Here is a 20,749-nt window from a genome sequence, read left to right as displayed (position 1 = left end):
ATCACAGAATTCAAATTTTGAATTTAAATTTTTGAATTTTTGAATTTTGGAAATTTTTTTCAATTTTTTTTTATTTTTTTAGAAAACTTTAAATTTCGAATTTCAAATTTCAGAATTTAATAACTACGAAATTACTAACTAAAATAATCAAAATAAGAAAAATTAATAAAAATAAAAACTTACTACCGGAGTGCGTTCACTCCGGGCATCCAAAATCCAATTTGATCTTCGTGATCGTTCTTGCTTCTCGATTTGCCTCCCCGGCAACGGCGCCAAAATTTTGTTCGTCCTTTCCTGCCTACCTAAAAATATGCTAGACAGATCGTTGTTAGAACCGACGAACAAAAGTTAAATTTAAATTTACTCTTACCTGTTCTACTCGAAGAATAGTGGCTGTAAGAGGTCGATCCTCAGGGAGGCAGTTGGAGTTGCTAAAAAATTAGAACGTTCACTCGGATTCAAAATCGAGTTTCAAATAACTTAAAGAAAAACATTATTATGAGGATGTTTGAATGATTCTCTGGTCTACCGGAGAATGTTTTATGCTTGAAATTAACGGAAAGACAGGTACTTAAATTCGAGGATCATTTATATATTTAATGAAAAAGAAAACTCTGGCATAAAATGGATGAAAACAGTGCTAGGAATATTGAAGACTAGAACATCGATTGAATGAAGGAAGATTTAATTGTATTGCATAACAAAGAAGAAAGATTACAGAATTTGGAGAACGGAAATTAAAAACAATAGAAATTAAAATCTTTAGCATAAATAGATCTCTCTATTAAACTAAAACTAAAAACCTCAAGACAACATGCTCTCAAAATAAAACTCTTACTAAAAACACTGCTCTCAATTAAAATAAAAATAAATAAATAAGAACAACATGATACTCAAAACAAAACGACTAAACACCAATTAAAAACATAAACTCTTAAAGAAAAAAAAAACTAAAAAGAAAAAAAAAACACAAGAACCGTAATGCTCTGTTTTCAGATTGAAAACAGAGCACTGCTGGTCCGCCCCCCCCTCTCTCTGTTTCTTGGCCTCCACCGAGCTCTCTTCTCCTCCCTCTCTCCTCTTCCCCTGTTTCTTTGGACAAACCGAAGGAGCCAAACTCCTTCTTCTTCCTTCGACCAGCCAGCCACCACCCCAACCGAGCACACCCCTCTTCTCTTCCTCCTTCTCCTTTTATAGCCGCGGACGGACGCCTGATGCGGAAGGGAGATGGCAGACGCGGGGAGGAGTCGATCACGGACGCAATCCGGGCTGCTGGCACGCGATCTTCAAATGGAGAAGGAAGATGGCAGATGCCACGGGATGCCGTGGGCTGGGATCACGGGAAGGAGCTGGAATCGCCGGTGATTGCGGGGGATTTGGAGACGGGCGAGCTGGGAGGAGGGGCTGATCCGAGGGTGCACAGAAGAAGGAGGCACGGATGGAGGGATCGGCTGGGATTTTCCTTGCTGGGAGAGACGTGGATCCGGGCGATGGAAGGAGCTGGAGCCTGGCACGGTGGCTGGCATGATGCGGATGGAAGGTGGGGACGCATGCGGCTTGGATCACGGGAGAGGGGTTTCCTTCTTTGGGTGGGCGTTCATGGCATGGGAATCACTGGGAGGTATCGTGGTTGAGGGGCTGGAGCGCTGGATCTTGATCACGGGATGAGCTGGGAGCGTGGATTCGGGATGATGGCCGCTGACATGGACGCGGTGGAGACGCGGTGGAGACGCTAGCTTCCTTCCTCGGGCCAAGAGGGGGGTGCGAACGGCTGGGATGGGGCTTCGGCTTGATTTGGGAAGGAGCTGGGACTCTTTGAAACGGACGGTTGCTGATCGTGGGATCTGGATTACCGGCTGCTGGAATGGATCGCGGAAGATGACGTGGCTAGGGGCGTTGGGATTGAAGGCTGACGATGATGGTGATCTGATGGACGGCGCGGATGCTGGCACAATGCGGGGAACGAGCTGATTGGGCTACTTGCACAAATAAAACATTAATTAGTTAATTCTGTTATTAATGATTAGCTAAAATACTAATTAAGGTGGTCTGACGATTGCACTTTTGTGCTCTCATCACATATCATTAGCATGAATAGGTGGATTGATATAGAAGTGAGATTGATAAAAAATAAGACAATTGATAAAAGTCTCCAAGAACAAATAAACCAAGAGAAGGATCATTGGAAAAAAGTTTTATTGAGAATTATTGCTGTTGTAAAAAATCTTGCAAAAAATAATTTAGCATTTCGAGGAAAGAATGAAAAGATCTATCAAAGCAATAACGGAAATTTTCTAAGTTTTATTGAAACGATTGCAGAATTTGATCCAGTAATGCAAGAACATGTTCGACGCATTCAACATGGTGAAATTCACAATCATTATTTAGGTCATAATATTCAAAATGAATTGATTCAAATATTAGCGTCTGAAATTAAAGCTATAATAATTAAAAAGATTAAAGAAGCAAAATACTTTTCTGTAATACTTGATTGCACTCCTGATGCAAGCCATCAGGAACAAATGACCCTAGTTTTAAGATGTGTAGATACTTCAACAAGTCCAGTAAAAGTAGAAGAATATTTTTTAGAATTTTTAGAAGTAGATGATACCTCTGGAAAGGGCCTTTTTAATGAACTTATAAATATAATAGAAAAACATAAACTTGAGGTTAATGATATAAGAGGACAAGGGTATGACAATGGATCTAATATGAAAGGAAAACATCAAGGTGTACAAAAAAGATTATTAGATATAAATTCTAGAGCATTTTACACACCATGTGGATGTCATAACTTGAATTTAGTATTATGTGATACTGCTAACTCATGTCCTAAGGCTATATCTTTTTTGGAGTAATACAACGAATTTATACCTTATTTTCTTCTTCTACAAAACGATGGAAAATTTTACAAGATAATGTATCTACATTAACTCTTAAACCTTTATCACAAACACGTTGGGAAAGTCGTATTGAAAGTGTCAAAGCAATTAAACATCAAGCTCCTAAAATAAGAGATGCCTTAATTCAATTAGCGGAAACTAGTGAAGATCCTAAAATAAAGAGTGAAGCCATATGTTTAGCTACATATGAGATTGAAAATTTTGAATTCTTATTAGGCATGAATATTTGGTACGATATATTGTTTGCTGTTAACTCAGTTAGTAAGAATTTACAATCTGAAGACATGCATATTGATGTTGCTATAGATCAATTAAAAGGTCTTCTTTCTTATTTAAAAAGTTATAGAGAAAATGGATTTATGAATGCTTTGAATTCATCTAAAGAAATTGCAAATGAAATGGAAATAGAACCTACATTTCGTGAAAAACGTGTGATCCGTAGAAAAAAAACAATTTGATGAAAATACTGATGATGAGACAATAAGATCAGCTGAAGAATCTTTTAGAATTGATTACTTTTTATATGTAGTAGATCAAGCTATTTCTTCAATTCAAAGTAGGTTTGAACAATTCACCATATATGAAGATTTTTTTGGTTTTTTGTTTAATTTAGAAAGTTAAAATCTTTGAATGAAGAGAATTTGAAAAGGTGTTGTCTTAATCTTGAAAACTATTTAAAGCATGGTGAATATTCTGATATTGATGGTCTTGATCTATTTTCAGAGTTAAACGTTTTAAAAGAAATTTTACAAATAGAAACTTGTACCCCTATTGATACTTTAAGTTTTATTAAAAAAACAGATTCTTTTCCAAATGCATGGATTGCTTACAGAATATTGTTAACAATACCTGTAACAGTTGCTTCTGCTGAAAGAAGTTTTTCAAAATTAAAGTTGATAAAATCTTATTTGCGGTCAACTATGTCACAAGAAAGATTAAATGGATTAGCTATATTATCGATTGAAAATAGTATTTTAATGAATCTTGAGTACAAAAGTTTGATTAGCAATTTTGCATCTCAAAAAGCTAGACGGATTATTTTTAAATAAATTTTAAAGTATTTTGCACTTATTAAAATTTATTATTATTATTATTATTATTTAAAAAAAAGGCCTCTCTTAGAAAGTTCGCCTTAGGCCCCCAAATGCATTGGGCCGCCCCTGCTTGCAGGGCTCGAGAGACTTTGGTGTTATGGATATCTGAAGGTAAAAGTCAAGCCCTTGGTTCCGTTAGAGATACAAGAAGAAGCCATTTGAAGAGTTGGCACAAGTTTTACTCTGCGCAAACTTGGTGTTCTTGGTGAGGTAGGCCATCGTTTTGACTTGTTTTTTTTTAATGCTTTGTGCTTAAGTTATGCTTGCCATGGGATTCCTCTAATCTTGGTAGGAGTTTCCAGCTATGGTTCTGAGAATAAGCTTTTGTTCTTTCTTTCTTTCTTTTCATCTAAAGCCATATGGTGAAATTGTATTTTCTTATTTTTGCCCCTTAAATATAACTCTGGGGGTAAGGAGATAAGATGAAGACTGAAACTTTCCAACAAACTCAGGAAAAAGATGCTCTCTTGGTCTATGGAGTAAGGGTTGGGTTAGAATTTTCTTAAGGTCGGTCCTATAAGAAGCAAAGAATAATGAACATTAAATGGATATACACATAAAATAAGTGTGAAACTTCTCAATTGCCATCATAAAAAGATAGCAACAATTTGCTTCGCACCAAGTATATAGTCAAAAGAACAGAGATGTTGCTTTTATGTGGCTAGGTAATGCCAGTATTTGTGGCGTTGCTTTTAAATTCTTGTGCTTCCTGATGTTTTTTTAAACTTGATGAGCAACCATTACTTTACATCAAAAGAGAGAGAGAGAGAGAGAGAGAGAGAGAGAGAGCTACTGTTACAGAAGTGAACATGGTAGGTGCTGGGTCATCAAAACTTTTAGATCAGCATTTGGTTATATAACGACCTTGATAAGTTTAGCAGTAAAATGAAATAAGTAAAGCATTTATATATTCATGATAAGTGATGTAGTGGAATTTCTGATGAGAAAACCTAAGATCGATCATGCATTAACAGTATAATGTGCATCATTAAGGAGTTACCCTAAGAGATCAAGTCTTGCAAATCCCTTCTCAAATGATATATTACAGATGACATGCAGAACATTATAGACTACCACTCAAAAACTTCTTTTCTACATACACATTTTCTTAGAGCCTTTTGAACATCCGCCTTGAAGGCAAGGCCATCAACCTTCAGTCTCAAAGACAAACGGGGAGGGAGGGAGGGAGGGAGGGAGGGAGAGAGAGAGAGAGAGAGAGAGAGAGAGAGAGAGGTGCTAAAACCATCTTAAATATAGATATAATGTGTGGTGTATGAATTTGGCGGGGGAAAAATCTTGGTTATTTATACTTCCATACCTACTAGATATCAAACTTCCATCTCCGCAGGCTTTGTACTCTCAATATGTCATCTTATATATGATGTTGTTATTATATAAATGACTTGTTGGCTGAAAATTCTCTAGGATTCGTGAATTGAGCTATCCATTTAAGCATAATCCTATATCAACCAAATACCATCCATTTCAAATCCTTGGGAAAGAAATAAAAAAAAATCTTCATAATTTTTTTTCTTTTCTGTGGTCCAAAGACTAAAATCTGATACTACAAGAAAAACAAGATTTGGCGACGCTTTTTAAGGCTTTTACCGACGCTTATAAGCGTCGGTCTATTTTCTTTTGACGCTTTTAAAAGCGTCGCCAAAGCGTCGATCGGCTATGTTAGAGTGGAAAAAAGTGTCGGTAAAATCGACTTTTCCTGTAGTGTGAATTAGATTTGGACAAATTTTTTTTAAAAATACAAGCTAGATGAATTAACAAGCTACATTTCTATAAAATTTTTAACTCTCATAGGAATATTCAAATAGGATCTGATAAAAATTCTTGACATATTAAAAATCATAGTGCTGCCTTCCCAATCATCATTATATGCCGACACCTATAATTATTATCCTTCCAACGCGGGATGGTGCGAGCGTGTGAGGCAAAAACGATGCAGGATTGTCAGCAACTTGGCCGGCTCAAGATGCTGCTACCCCGCTAAATCGAGTTCCAGCTCTCTTTTTTTTTTTTACGAGTACTTTATACAATGCGTGTACGAATACACTCAATAAAATCAAAAAAAACCAGCTTGTGGCAGCTCTTTCTCTTCTGACCACAGAATGTACCATGAGTGGTAGGCCGCGTAGGCAGTCACCCAGTCGGCCGCTCCGTAGGCTTCTCTGTATATATGCTTGGCCTGGAAGGCCACCCCATCATCACATCATTCTTTGGCCCGGATCAGGAGGTGGTCCGTGCTCTCGCCCCTCGGCCCCCTCAATTTGACAAATAGAGTGATTTAAGATGCTGCATCTTAAACCACTATGTTTGCCAAACTCCGTTCTCTTCGTCAACTTCTTCACCCTATTAACAAGAAATTGAATAGAAGAAAACTAGTTATATAACCATATTGCGTAACAACAGATTGGTCCCCAGATCGTTTTCCTCTTCCAGTTGAATAGGAAAAAAAAAGCAGCATAAACCATACAAAACCGTGCTCAATGTCATAGACAGAATGGCTTTGAACTGCTTCAGAGATCATATGCTGGGACTTTTATTAGCTGCTAAGTTTGGTCATTCTAGTTTGGTTTTCCTATTGCTGTTAGTGAACGACACATAGTTTAAAAAATAATTAACTTGATCTTCTACATCATTATACAATTTCCACCCTTGGAACTGCTTTTTCTATTTGCTGTCGTTGGAAGAATGGCATTAAACTTTCACCATGGAGAAGATCGAGAATCCCTGGATGCATTTTTTTTTTTTTACTTTTTACGGCAAGGGGAAAGCAATATGCTGGCCAGTTTGCGATTAAGCCAATTTGGGCATAAATTAGGTTCCTTTCATTTAATTTCTTTTTTAAAGGCGCTTTAAGATGCGCGAGAGCGTGCGAGAGCGGCGCTTTAAGATGCGGAAAAAGCAAGCTGGTACTCGATGGGTCCGGGGTAGCGAAGACCTAAACTCCAACAAATGCTAGGAACTTGTTAGAGCAATCCAATTGGATTCATTTGTTGGGAACCACTTGGATATGGTCCATGCTAGCCTAACACCCCTCCAACTCAAATTCTATGAAAAAAAAAAACTCTTTAATATAGGAATAAAGCTAGGCAAGCTAGGAGGCTCGATTTCTACAAGATATTAATATAGGAATACCCAAATAAGCTCTAAAAAGATTAATGATGTGCCAGTTTCAGCATAAAAAGTTAAAATCACATAAGTTATCGAACTAAATATCACAACCTATGAATCACTTAATTGAATATTTTAAGATATAGGCACGAGGCATTAGAAGGGTTAAGATGGCGGTTTAGTTGCTGACTTTTTCTTCTTTTTATTTATTTGTTTGGGAGAGAAAGGAAGGTAGAGTTAGCCACATTATTATTATTTTTAGGGCCAAATTTCTAGAGCATCGTCCAAAAAATTGAACCCAAAATCTTAAGAAATATGGATAGTAACAAGTGGAGCAAGCCCTGGTTTACACAAGTTGAGCTAAAACTTTATTGTAAAAACATGTGGTTTTAATAGCTTGATGGTTGTTATGCCTTTATTTCCTTCAAACCTTTTAAGATAATGCTCAAAGAAATTTTAAAAATCCCTAAAAAACTAAAAAATAAATGATTGTTACAAAAAAAGGCATCAATTACAAAGAATAAACATAGGAGCTTTCAAAACCTCCTATAGGAAGAGTTTTTTTTAATAAAAATAAAATGAATATTTCTTTCTGTCCTTTAGCAATACGAACAAGAGAAAATAATAATTTCTATTCAATGTGCTCAACTCGAATCTCTTAAATAAAATAATAAATAATAAGAATATTTGAAAGTAGGTTTCTAAGCCCTGTACTATTGGAAATCCATTGCTTGTCCTCTATGTACTAGGATTATATTCCTAATTTATCTTTGTTTCTTATTCCAATACTAGTTGGAATAGTTTATCTTTTAGTGTTAGTCCACTTTAATTAGGTTGAGCCTTAGGCCTAATATATTTGAGTTTGTTTTTTAGTTTGTTTTTATCTTATAGTGAGAGAGATTATAGTTTTATAACTAGGGGGAGAAAGTTATGTGAAGATTTGAGAAAAGTTTGATGAGACATCTTTTGTGGTAAGGGAGAGAATTCTTTTGATATATGGAGCCTCTTTTATGAGGCATCTTTAAAAGAGGGAGCCAAACTTATTGTTTCATCTTTTATTTTCTTTTAAATAAATTTATTTTCTTTTAAATATATTTATTTTTTTTAAACTAGATTTATTTTCTCTCCCTTTTTTCTTCCACTATTATTTTCTTCTCACAATTCTCTGCAAATTTCTTTTGTTTGATGTTTGTTTTGAATCCTAGGTGGCAAGGTTGATCTACTTTGGATGGTATGTCATTCTACATTTACTTCCATTAGTTTCTAATGATCCACATTATAAAAATAAAAGTACACATAGGAGCTCATGAAACCTCTTATAAGAGGTTTTTATAAACATAAAATAAGTATTCCTTTCTTTCCATTAGCAATCCGATCAGGAGGAAAGAAAGATTTCTCTTCAACCTGCTCAATTCGAATCTCTCGAATAAAATAATAAATAATAAGAATATTAGAATATAGGGCAATAAACCTTTTACTTCCATTAGTTTCTAACGATCTACAAATTAAGGTATATCATAGTCAGAAAGTAGAGTCTATGCTTTTTTCTTTCACTCTCTACTTAAGATTTTTTGTAGTTAGAAAGTAAAATTAATGCTCTTTACTTTCTCTCTCTCTATTTCCTTCTATTGGTGTTCAGCTGTATAGAAAGAAGAGTTTATGCTATTTGCCCTTTGCTCTTTATCTAAATCCAATTCTTCTTCTAACTAAAAAAAGAAGAAGCTACAAATTTTCTACTATTTTACTGAGATTTGCTCTTTTTATTCGAGTCAGCTTTTTTTTAAAGTTAGAATAGAATAAATTTTTTTCGATTTTTGAGCTAGAGAAATTCGGTCAAAATCGAGCCGAATTCCTATCCTAATTGAAAGAGGATATAAATTTAAATAATAATAATAATAATAATAATAATAATAATATTTTGGGTAAAAGCTAGATCTTGACTTTCGATCAACTTTACTTTCAGTTGCAATATCAAATTCTTTTCTGATTAGAGTTTATAGCTTCCCAAAAGTTCGGTATTCAATTGAGTCCTGATATGGGGAATCTTACTTCTGAAGCTTGTCCAAACCTACTCGAGTGGCTAAAGTAGTCCGCATCGAAGCCGGTGATCCTGCTATATCAATTAAAGGTCAATGGAAGATCAACTTCAAATTGATTCCAAGCCATCTTTTAAGTCTCTTGCCACCTATAGACACGTGAATGTGGAGGCATTGCTAATTTCTTTTGCCACCGTCATCCTCCTCCAAGAAGTCTTAACAATGACAGCAAGAAACTTGTTCTACTACAAAAATTAAGCTTATAAAACATTCGTGCTGCTGCAACTCCCTAGCCAACAAACAAAGAATGAAGACACGATTTATTGAGTCTTCTATTGAATCACAAAAGAAACGTGACTCTAGGATAGTCTAATCTTTTTTCTTTTTGTGTGTGTGTATGTGTGTGTTATACTCACTCTGTTTGGAGCAAAATATCTTGATTTTCTCTGCAGTTTGTAGCCTTAATTATTTTGAAGAACTTGAGCACAAAGAAAAAACATTCAAAGATAATGGATAATTGATAAATTTTTAGATTTAAATATTGTAATATTATGGTTAGTTGATAAATATTATAGATAAACTAAATTATATTTTGATAAACAGTGATAGTGATTAAAACAGTCATTATGATCAGTAATACAGTTGTGGCATGCACCCCCTCTCTTCTTTTTTTTTTTTATAATATTTTGTGACCAATAAGATGTATTATATGTACTAGAAGCATCAAACTGATAATTATCATAAAATCATCGCTGGAGTGGGATTTTTTTTTTTTTTTGGCCTAGGTTCCTCAGTCAATTGTACATCAGTTTAGACCATCAGTATCATCAAAAGTCAATGATATATACGTTGCACATTAAGCTTTGACAAAAAAGTACCCCAATTAATCCAACTTTGCATGAAAGTCCAAGTTCACAGAAGTCACAAGACACAGAATATCTCAACTCCCACAGAAAAAAAGCAAAAAATAAGAAATGGAAGGGTCAAGAGTCATATTTCCTGGGTCATACGTTATAGTAATTGTCACTGCTGACGAGTCTTGGGCATCCTGACGTAGGACGGAGTCGTACGAAAGGTATGAAAGAAGGATTCACCTTTTTTTCAGGCGCATCCATTGTTGGATCATTGAATCGTCACTTTGATATCGGTGTAAATAGTGAAAGAAAAAAATTTGGATGCTTTGAGATTTGCGCATAATATGATCTAATGATCGATGTCACAAAAGATGATCAATTATTCTTTCCGTGCGACAGATCCAACAGTCAACATATTCGCCTCTATTGTTCTGAGTTACCGAAAGATCCAAAAACTCTTAAAATTTTGGACGCCTCCTGATGTCAAGTAAGACCAAGTCCCATCCAAACTTTTTAAAAAGCATTTTTAGGCGGTTAGAAGGCTTTTTTATCGTGCGTAATGATGCATTGATCGCTATCAGAAATGGATGACTAAAGAGTGATTGAGGCAAGATTTTGAAGTTTTAGCTGCATGACACTAAGCAATCAATCTCCTGTCATCTTGCTTGCATTATTAAACAAGCTGACTATAAAGCTTGAAGAAGTTTGATTCTTGACAAATCAAGTTTGAATTGGCAAAACAGGCTCAAGATTAATTTCAAATGGACCCTAAATTTGATCAATTTGATTAGGCTTGACTCAATGAGACTCGGATATATTTATAATTTATATATTATATTATAGAGATAATGGGCTGTTGTATTAAAGCTGTAATGAATATATTTTATTTGTTCTTTCAATTAAATAAATATTAGTACAGAGTTGAACCAAAGCTGAAATCAAGCTTGAATCATGATATAATTTAAGCTTGAACTAAGCTTGATTAAAGCTCAAGTTCATTTTAGGTCAATTTAGCATGATCAAGTTGCCCAATCAGGCTCGTGCTCGACTTAGTTTGACATAAATGCTCGAAATAACCATGAACAAATTGATTTACAACTCAGGCTCAAAACTAATGTGAAATTAACCTTGATCAAATTCAAGCTCAATAAAGATAGGCCAGGTTCCAGTTGCATCACCACACCCATCCACAACATCTATTATTCAATTATACCTAATTTTCTTTGGACAAAAAAAAAAGGCTTATCCCATAACTTAGGTTTGGTTCTATGAAATAATTAAAATTCAGTCGCTGTTTAATAAGTGAAAGTCTTTCCTATTCTTTAACAAAATTCATTTGTGAAACGATAGTCAACACTCTCATCATGGCAATAGATATTCGTGAACTAAGAAAAGCCAACAAGCCCTCTACAACTTGACTACGTGGCACTTCCTGCCTCCTTTGTTACCGAGCTGCTGTAGAAAGTCAGAGCTGTACAAATCTGTACCTAAAAGAATGAGGGGGACCGTATGTGAATGTGCTTGTGTGTGAATGGGAAGAATAATCATCTACCATTTTGCCGTGAGAAGTTGTGGTTTGAAGGGCAAGAAAAGAACCAATATTAGAACTAGACTACGCACACGAACAAATTAAAGAAGAAAAAGACAAGTTTGGATGTAACCTCTCCTAAAAGGATGACACCTGACAGGCTTGACCATCATCCATTTAAACTAAAAAATCTCTAAGAACTTGTTTGGTGCATAAAAATAATTTTTTCTCGCTGAAATACTTTTCCTGTAATGTCAATGCCTATGCAAGAAAGTAACCTTTTTTTTGTGTTCGTAAAATAGAGTATATTTAGTTATGTATTTACTTTTCTAAAAAAATTGTATAAAATACTTATTATGCTCTTAATAAAAAAAAAACACCATTCTATTTAAAAATATAAGAATATTTTTTCAAAGATGTATTCTAATTTTCAGTTTATAGAAGTTGGAGTTTTTATGTCCCATATTTGTTTTTTTTTTTTTCCCTCAATGTGAGGTATGTTTTTATTACTTTTCCATTGTTCATACTTCTCCCGCCGCTTCCTGCGAACGGGACAAAGTCCCGAACAAATCTATCAAGCGTAACGACTGACGCGTTATCTACAAAAGTCGACCGAAGTATGAACAAACCAACCATGACCGCTGCTGCTTCCTCTCGACATCTCTCTCGAAGGTCTTCGACCGTCCCAACTTACTACTACTACTTATATCTCTCCTCTCTTTTATTTCAGAAGCTCCACTTCTCCATACTTTCTCTACCTTCAATCCCAAGGAGTAAAGCATGGCGGGGGGTGGAGGAGCCAACGACCGATCCTTGGAGGAGACACCGACATGGGCTGTGGCTGCGGTTTGCTTCGTCCTGGTTATCATCTCCATCTTCATCGAGCATGGCATCCACCTCATCGGCAAGGCAAGTTTGTTTCAATCTGCATGCATATATTACTTCGCATATATATAGACTGTGAATATCTCAATCAAACCTTCTCCATATCCACTTGGTGTAAACAATATACTGAATGCCATGTTGCAGTGGTTGAAGAAGCGTCACCAGCGGGCACTCTACGAGGCTCTAGAGAAGATCAAATCCGGTATGTTGTCGTCCAGTGATTACTATTCTATCCATGCTATCGTTGCCAAAACACCATTGCATCCATAAAAGATACGTATTTGAGAGGAATAACATGGATCGGTTTGCTTCTTTGGAGATAGAGCTGATGCTGATGGGGTTCATATCCTGGATCTTGACCGTTAGCCAAGGCCTCATATCCAAAACATGCGTGCCCAAAAGCGTGGGTAATTCATGGCACCCATGTAAACCAGAAGACGAGGCTGCCACCACCGGCACCGGAGATGATGACTCCGAAGATCTTCATGGGACCACCGTCCGGAGACTGCTGCATACTGAATCATCTACCATTTTCCGACGCATTTTAGCCGGAGGGGGGAACGACGAGTGCGCAGCCCAGGTTGTAGAACTATTTATTCCTGTTTTTCTCAATGCCCATCATTCTTATCCTTAGTGCATATTATCTATAATCTTATCAACAATAGCACCAATATTACCATTGGTTACTACGTAATATACATGTGACAAAAGCATAGCTATGCATATTATTGTCTATATATAATCTAATCTGACAATAGCACCAATATTATTACCACAAATAAGTAATATGCTGCGTTGTTATTTGTCATCATGTTGGATTATATCATGGTACTATACTTGAATGCTTTAATTAATTATTCTTATTGTGTATAACATGCCGGATTATATCCTAGACCCACTGATCTGATCCAATGACCTACACTATTAGAAGTTTAGAACCCTTTGGAAGATTAGAGAGGCTTGGTCATTGCCAACTAGGCCAGTCAACCGTAGGGGAAATTCCTGCATGGATTTGTAGGACCAGTGTTAAAGTTAAGAAAACAAAATCCTCATGGAACCCTCCCAGGAGACACGGAGGAGGAAACGAGAAACGTTTGGGGTGGGGAATAGAAAGTCTTGATCCCCAAGGATCCCTTTTCACACGGAGAGGGGAGGAGAGGCGGAGCGAGAGGCGCCGGAACCAGTCCGCCGTCATATTTATTACCGTTGGGGAGGAAGAAGACGGCGTGCTTTCCGGTGCCCCGGCAGGACAGATGGGACGGGTGAAGGGAACGGTCAATGATATCCAGACCCGTTCAGCGCGAGCGGAAACAGTCGTAGCGAGGGAGTTACTTAAAGGTGGTCCGGCGGAGGAGAGCAATCGTCGAGCGGGCCGCGGCCGTGGGGAGGTCACTCTCGCGCGCTCTCCTTCCAAGACGTCGGGTTTCCGTTCTTTTGCGTTGGAATGCATAAATTTTGTTCATGAGATGTCGATGTTAAACACACTGCTTGGGTTTATCATTTAGATGTTCAAAAGGACATAAATTTTTACCAATAAGATTTGTAACTTGCAATGTTTTTGCTATACGAATCCGGCATGACCTTTCAAATTTGCAGGATAAAGTTCCATTCATTTCCTCCGAGGGTATCCACCAGCTCCACATATTTATTTTCGTCTTGGCCGTCTCCCATGTACTCTACTGCATAATTACAATGGCTTTAGGCAGACTAAAGGCAAGGAGATGTTTAATTGTTATAATAATTTCTTCGAGTCATATATTTATGGCAGAAAGGAATGCAATAGTTAATGTTTACGGGGTGCCTATGAAACAGATGAGAAGCTGGAAAGGCTGGGAATTGGAAACTAAAACAATTGAATACCAATTTTCACATGGTAGGTTCAAATATGAATCAGCTAATCAATCAAAATTAAGCATGTATATTATGTGTGCACCAATGAATTGATGAGTGCAATATTGTTGTGGAAATGGTTTGGTAGATCCTGACAGGTTTAGATTTGCAAGAGATACATCTTTCGGTCGTCGGCATTTAGACTTCTGGAGCAAATCGCCCATTCTCATTTGGATTGTAAGGATCATTTCTTCAGAAATCAGCGTATTGTTGTCTTATTGAATTCACACTTACTATATCATAATTATGAGAAATAGCTAGCCAAGGAACCACTGAAAATTAAAGAGTTTTTTATTTCCATTTTGTCAAACAAGGATTTTTTTTTTCCTGAGCAGGTATGCTTCTTCAGACAGTTTCTGAGATCAGTTCCTAAAGTTGACTGCTTGACGCTACGACATGGCTTCATAATGGTAAGTCATTGCTAGATTTCTTATTAACTACAAAGAAATAAACTTGATCACTGAGCTGAAAACTTACATCCTTTCAGGCTCATTTGGCTCCCCAAAGCTCGACAAAGTTTAACTTGCAGAAATATATAAAGAGATCACTTGAAGAAGATTTCAAAGTTGTTGTTGGGATAAGGTATACTGATCATTTATATACGCAACGATGCTATTATTTAAGGTTTTAGTAACCTGGTTCCTAGTAGAACTACTTCATCAAGATGTATAGGATCATTGATGGTGAAAATGGAGGATAACCCACCTAAATGACAGATGCCATGATGGCCTCAATGGCTCCATGTGTTCTACAAAAATTTCACCTGTATCACCGTACATAGCTGCCGCGTATCAACTGAAATGAATTTCAGATCATTGAACTCGTAATAACTTACTAGCTTATACCATATCTACTTACTACTAAACCTGCACATGTAACATATGTTTACAATTTCCCTCGAATAAATAAATAAATATAAAAATTAATAATCAACCCATTGATGCACTATCTAAATTGAAAATCCAAGCTATTGCAATTTATCTATACAAAAAACCCTTAGCAACCAAAATTCATGTATTTTTATGTCCTCTAACATAAACATCAAATGGATGGGAAAATGAACAGTTCTAATGATATGATCCCATGTTTTACCATGACCTAATAATTAAAACCTAGTGAAGTTAAAATTATTTATGCCTTAAGATGTGAAAATCATGATCAATGAAATGGATATTCAATTTATCATATAGTTTAGCATGCTAGTGCATTTGATGCTATTCATTTTCGTACCAACTTGATTCATAGGTTGAAGACAACTGAAATAGTTAAATTTTGTTTTCTTGGCATTTTACATATTATAGATTAACTTCAACAAGGTTATTAGTATTTTAAAATATGCTTATTTTTATAGAATAATAGCGAGAGTGAGACCTAGTTGAGCTAACCTTGAAACTTGTCCGCCATATAAGCCCAAGGAGTAAGATGCCAACTAGCACGCTAAAGCTTCAAAATCAATTTATTATGTTTCCCCCTTTTTTTTTTTGTTTAACATGACCAAAACATGAAAACAACCTGCTAACATATAGGAGTAAGGCTGTATACTTCTAACTCTTCTTAGACCTACAACAGAAGAAGCCACATGCACTGGACACCCTAAGGCCAGAATAAACACTTACATTCTCACATGATAAGCCCTAGATACATAATCTCTCAAAATGTCTCTAAGATCCCCACGTACATTATGTTAACTGATTGCCTATAATGGACAATAACATGTGTGGTAATATATAAGTATGTTATAAAGATTTAACTAGCGTTTCATCTAAAACATGCTACAAAATGGGATTTGCCTAGGACATGTCCCCTATTAATTTGATATCATTGATTTTCTTTTGTAACAATCAAATTCAATACCTAAGCAACTTTAAAATTTAATCTGCAAATATTATTTTAAGACCATTCTTAAGAGAATCTCTCCCTTGTTCTACTAATGACTTATTTTCTAAAATTTCCAGCCCAACAATATGGTTCTTTGCAGTAATATTTCTGCTACTCAACACTCACGGTATGCAAATTATGCCATTACCTCTTCCTAATATTACCATATGCTTTGGAGATATTTAATGTATATTTTTGTTTGGCAGACTGGCACTCCTATCTGTGGCTACCATTCATCCCTTTGATTGTAAGTTCATGTGACCATATTTTTTGTAAAGTTAACTGCTTTTAATTTAGAAACACATCTGCTGTATTTTATAAAACCAGTGAATGTTTGAATTCTTATTCTAGTTGTTGCATAGAAAAGGCCAAAGGAAAAGGGGGGGGAAAAAGTTGTCTCAAACCCATGAACAATTAGATCTTGAGATCACAGTTCATTACTTGTTTATTGTAAACTAGTTTTTTAATAATCCATTCTTTATGGCTCGAATCTAAGTCTTCTTCTAAAGATTTAAGCACCGAGTGCTCCATGTAAAATAACAAAGATCAGACCACATCTATAATCTTACTCAGATTGTTAGTCAGTAACAAAACAGTTGAAGCTAACTAGCTTAATCTTGTTATCTATCAAGGAGAAAGTAGCTAAGAGAGTAAGAATATTTGCAGATAATTCTCCTAGTGGGAACAAAACTTCAGGTGATAATAACAAAGATGGCTATACGTATTATGGAGCGTGGAGATGTCGTGAAGGGTATCCCTGTCGTCCAGCCCACAGATGATCTCTTCTGGTTCAACCGTCCTGGCCTCCTACTCTATCTCATACATTTTGTCCTTTTTCAGGTAATTTTTCTCAAATTGCAACTAAAAGATGCAGTGCTCCTTTCTTTCTTCCGTCCAATAATCGAAACCTCCAAGAGATGATGTACATACATTTCCACTAGTCAGCAGGAAATGCAGCATGTAATCAACAGTGTTTGCATGTTTTTCTTGCAGAATGCATTTCAACTTGCGTTTTTTTGCTTGGAGCTGGGTAAGACAATGATATACCAATTAACCTCTCTCTCTCTCTCTCTCTCTCTCTCTCTCTCTCTACACACAGACATGCATGCCCATGCATATAGAAATTCAAACAATCCCTTTTTATACCTCTAAATAACAAATTAAAGTTTCACACAAGCTTTACAACACTATAAAGAAGAAGAGCTCATTCCGATGTAAACCATTTGCAGTCCGAATTTGGCCTCCCTTCATGCTTCCACAAGAATATAGAAGACATCATCATCAGAATCTCCATGGGGTTAGTCTTTCTACTCTATTTCTGATAGCTTTATGGAGTTATTAAAACAACACAGTTATGCATAATTTTTAGAATATGTGAGTGAACTAGCTGATCAATTTGCGCACTTCAATTATTTACTAAATATTTCTCTAGAAGTAATTGTACAAGAGTGAAGCAGTAAAGTCTAATGAAAAAGCCACTCACACATCGAAAGGCTTTTGCTGAATTTCTTATGGTGAATGGCAAAAAGGTTTTCTCATCATACTCTTTCTGTTTTCAGATAAAGAAACAAAATTTTCCATCCTGTAAATTCTTCATTCTAACTTTCATATAGGAAAAAATACAGCATATCAGGTTAACATATACGCAACAAAATAGATCATATATCAATTTCTATTACAATTGTCCAAATGATAGATTTTATCTTTCCTTCTTTTTCTCTTCTGAGAGAGGCCAGGTGATTTTTTATAACCTCATCATTAATTAATCAACAAATTAGCAGCTATACAACTCTAACTCTCATTGTTTTATCAGTGTCCTCATACAGGTATTATGTAGCTATGTCACACTACCTCTCTATGCACTGGTAACGCAGGTACATTTCCATACTTAAAGAACATAGAAGAACCTTCTACTGATCAACAATTACTTATCCTATATGGTGTCTCCTTACGTACAGATGGGGTCCAACATGAAGCCTACCATCTTCAGTGAGAGAGTGGCAACTGCTCTAAGGAAATGGCATGATACAGCAAGAAAGCACTTGAAAGAGAGCCGACGATCTAGCAGTGTGACACCTTTGTCAACAAGTAGGCCAGCAACCCCAACCCATGGCTTATCACCAGTACACCTCTTACGACACTATAGGAGTGAGGTGGACAGCCTCCAAGCTTCTCCGAGGCGATCTACTATAGATGATGAACAGTTTGATCTAGAAGGGACACCATCACCATCCTACCACACAATCAGTGGAGCTTCGTTCCACCACATGCAACAAGGACAAGTAGATGGAGGAAGAGAGATGCAAGTATTGGGTGATATAACAGAGCAGAAACAGCCGCATGACATTGAGTCCAACCAAGGAGCTAGTTATCTTTCTATTGACTTTTCTTTTGATAAGAGACGATCACCGAGTAGCTCTCACATGGTAAAGCTTTAAAGGTCATTTCTTCCATGCGTTATAATTGGCACCAAAGGCATGAGAGCAATGATTAGGTTAATCAGTGTATACACAGTACTTTTGTATTTTGTAACATTTTTGGTGGAAAGATGTTGGTATTCATGGCATAAATTGTCATAAACAATGAAGCAAGGACATAGGATATATACACGTACACGATACAAACACACCGATCTTGAAGAAGTAGGATACACATGGCTGGGATAAATAAATAAATGTAAAAAAGCTGAATTCCTAAACACTATAATAATGTAGGCTTTCAGCAACATAAGAGATGCTGCTAAAAATCATAAAATTGCCACTAAATAATTATCATGACAGATTAGCAGCCAAAAAAGAAAAAAAGAATAGCCTTGTGAGCCAGCGTATTTGAATTTTTAGCAGCAATATATGTACTATGACTCCACACACAAAAAAAAAGCTTCTGTTAAATAGAATGTGTTTTAGTAGCCACATCGATCTTTTGCCGCTATAGGTCTGCATGATTTTCTAGAGGCAATTGTTTTTTGCTTCTTTATAGAAATAAACTGTTTTGCCACTATAAAAGCCATTGCTATAACCCTATTTTCCTATAGTGAGAGTTTATGTTGCACTACAAAAGCTTTTAAAGTTGTCTTTAGTCAATATAACATAAACTTTTATTAAATCTTGGTTTGTTCTTCATCTACATGCATTTGTATGTACTTGTATTAAATAAAAAAGTGGAAGCAAAACATTAGATATGTGATATGTCATTCATGAAAAAGATTAGTTTTTTTACCTATCCAACCTCCTCAAGATTAGATAATAGCTCCAATTCTCCATCAAATAATCAGCAAATGATAACCATTAAGTCGTTGGTTAGAAAAGAAAGATGGTAGAGGAAATGTTTAACCTAGATTAATCATGCAAGAAGTCAGAGAGAGAGAGAGAGAGAGTAGATCATGACAACCTGTATCATCTATATTAGTTTTCATGTATGGAGTCTGTACACGAGTATATATAACCTCTGAAATGTACGAAATATGAAGTAACATAGAAATAAAATTATTTCTCTCTTTCTCTCTCTTTCCTTTGTTTTTCCTCTTCTTCTCCAAATATTTCAACATAGTATCAAAGCCACTGATCTCGTAACCTACTGCCATCATCTCTTCCGCCTTTGCTATGGTCGTTGTCATCGCTCGCAGATCCTTTGTTTCTCCTGCCTCGTCGGAGGATAGCTGGGGCTCCTGCCTCGGCAGCTTTCAAAGCCCCCTCTTCAAATCTAAGAGAAATCTAGCCTTTTCTTATTCTTCATCTTACTACGATCGGGAAAAGATGCCAACTCTGGCCTATGTAGGTGTTGCAGTCATCCCTCCTGCCTACGCCCTCGTCCGGAGATGAGGAAGTTAAGCTCCTTGAGCACCCACTTCCAGCGCTCCTATTCCTCCATGTCAATGACCTCCTCCTCCACAGCCTCGCGAGGACACAATGACTCCACAGGAGATAAGGGAGTTAAGCTCCCTGAGCACCCACTTCTGGTGCTGTTGTTCCTCCATGTCGGGCAAGGATACGCTAGCGCTACCAGAGATGAGGAAGTTAAGCTCCTTGAGCACCCGCTTTCGGAGCTCCTGTTCCTCAGTGTTAGGCAAGAACACGCCGGTGCCATCGGAGATGAGAGAGTTAAGCTCCCTGAGCACTCACTTCCGGTGTTCCTATTCCTCCGTGTCAGTGACCTCCTCCTCCACAACCGTGTCGAGCGAGGACACACCGATGCCATCGGAGATGAGGCAGTTAAGCTCCCTAAGCACCCATTTCCAGTGCTCCTATTCCTCCATGCCAGGCAAGGACACGCTGATGCCACCGGAGATGAGGGAGTTAAGCTCCCTGAGCACCCGCTTTTGGTGCTCCTATTCCTCCATCGAGGTGGCGAACGGCGGTGCCCAAGGGAAGCCCTGGAGGTCGGTGGTGGTGGCCATAAAGGCCTCCATCATAGAGGCGTTGTCATTGGTCCACAAGTTTATCTAGGGTGCGGAAGTGCTCGGACTCCGTCACGTCAACAGGATCCGGCCGGTGGGGTAATCGTGGTATCCTCAACTCCGGGACGAGACCAGAGTTGCCCTCGGCTCCTTCATCAT

General features: G+C 36.9%; 1 protein-coding gene across 1 annotated transcript; it reads left to right on the top strand.

The window, feature by feature from the left end:
• The first annotated feature begins 12,749 nt into the window (after positions 1 to 12,749).
• Positions 12,750 to 19,062, top strand: LOC103712144 (MLO-like protein 6). The gene is given in 14 exon segments (XM_026806581.2): positions 12,750 to 13,006; positions 14,023 to 14,139; positions 14,239 to 14,299; positions 14,405 to 14,493; positions 14,652 to 14,726; positions 14,804 to 14,898; positions 16,272 to 16,321; positions 16,401 to 16,441; positions 16,861 to 17,034; positions 17,188 to 17,205; positions 17,207 to 17,224; positions 17,424 to 17,491; positions 18,008 to 18,068; positions 18,153 to 19,062. Coding segments are annotated over 14 exon segments (1,599 nt in total). The 5' UTR covers positions 12,750 to 12,754; the 3' UTR covers positions 18,633 to 19,062.
• Positions 19,063 to 20,749: the final 1,687 nt, after the last annotated feature.

The sequence above is a fragment of the Phoenix dactylifera genome, chromosome 2 (assembly GCF_009389715.1).
Source record: "Phoenix dactylifera cultivar Barhee BC4 chromosome 2, palm_55x_up_171113_PBpolish2nd_filt_p, whole genome shotgun sequence".
NCBI classification, from domain to species: domain Eukaryota; kingdom Viridiplantae; phylum Streptophyta; class Magnoliopsida; order Arecales; family Arecaceae; genus Phoenix; species Phoenix dactylifera.
The sequence above is the reverse complement of the archived record's forward strand: the minus strand, read 5'-3'. Positions and strand labels throughout refer to the sequence as shown.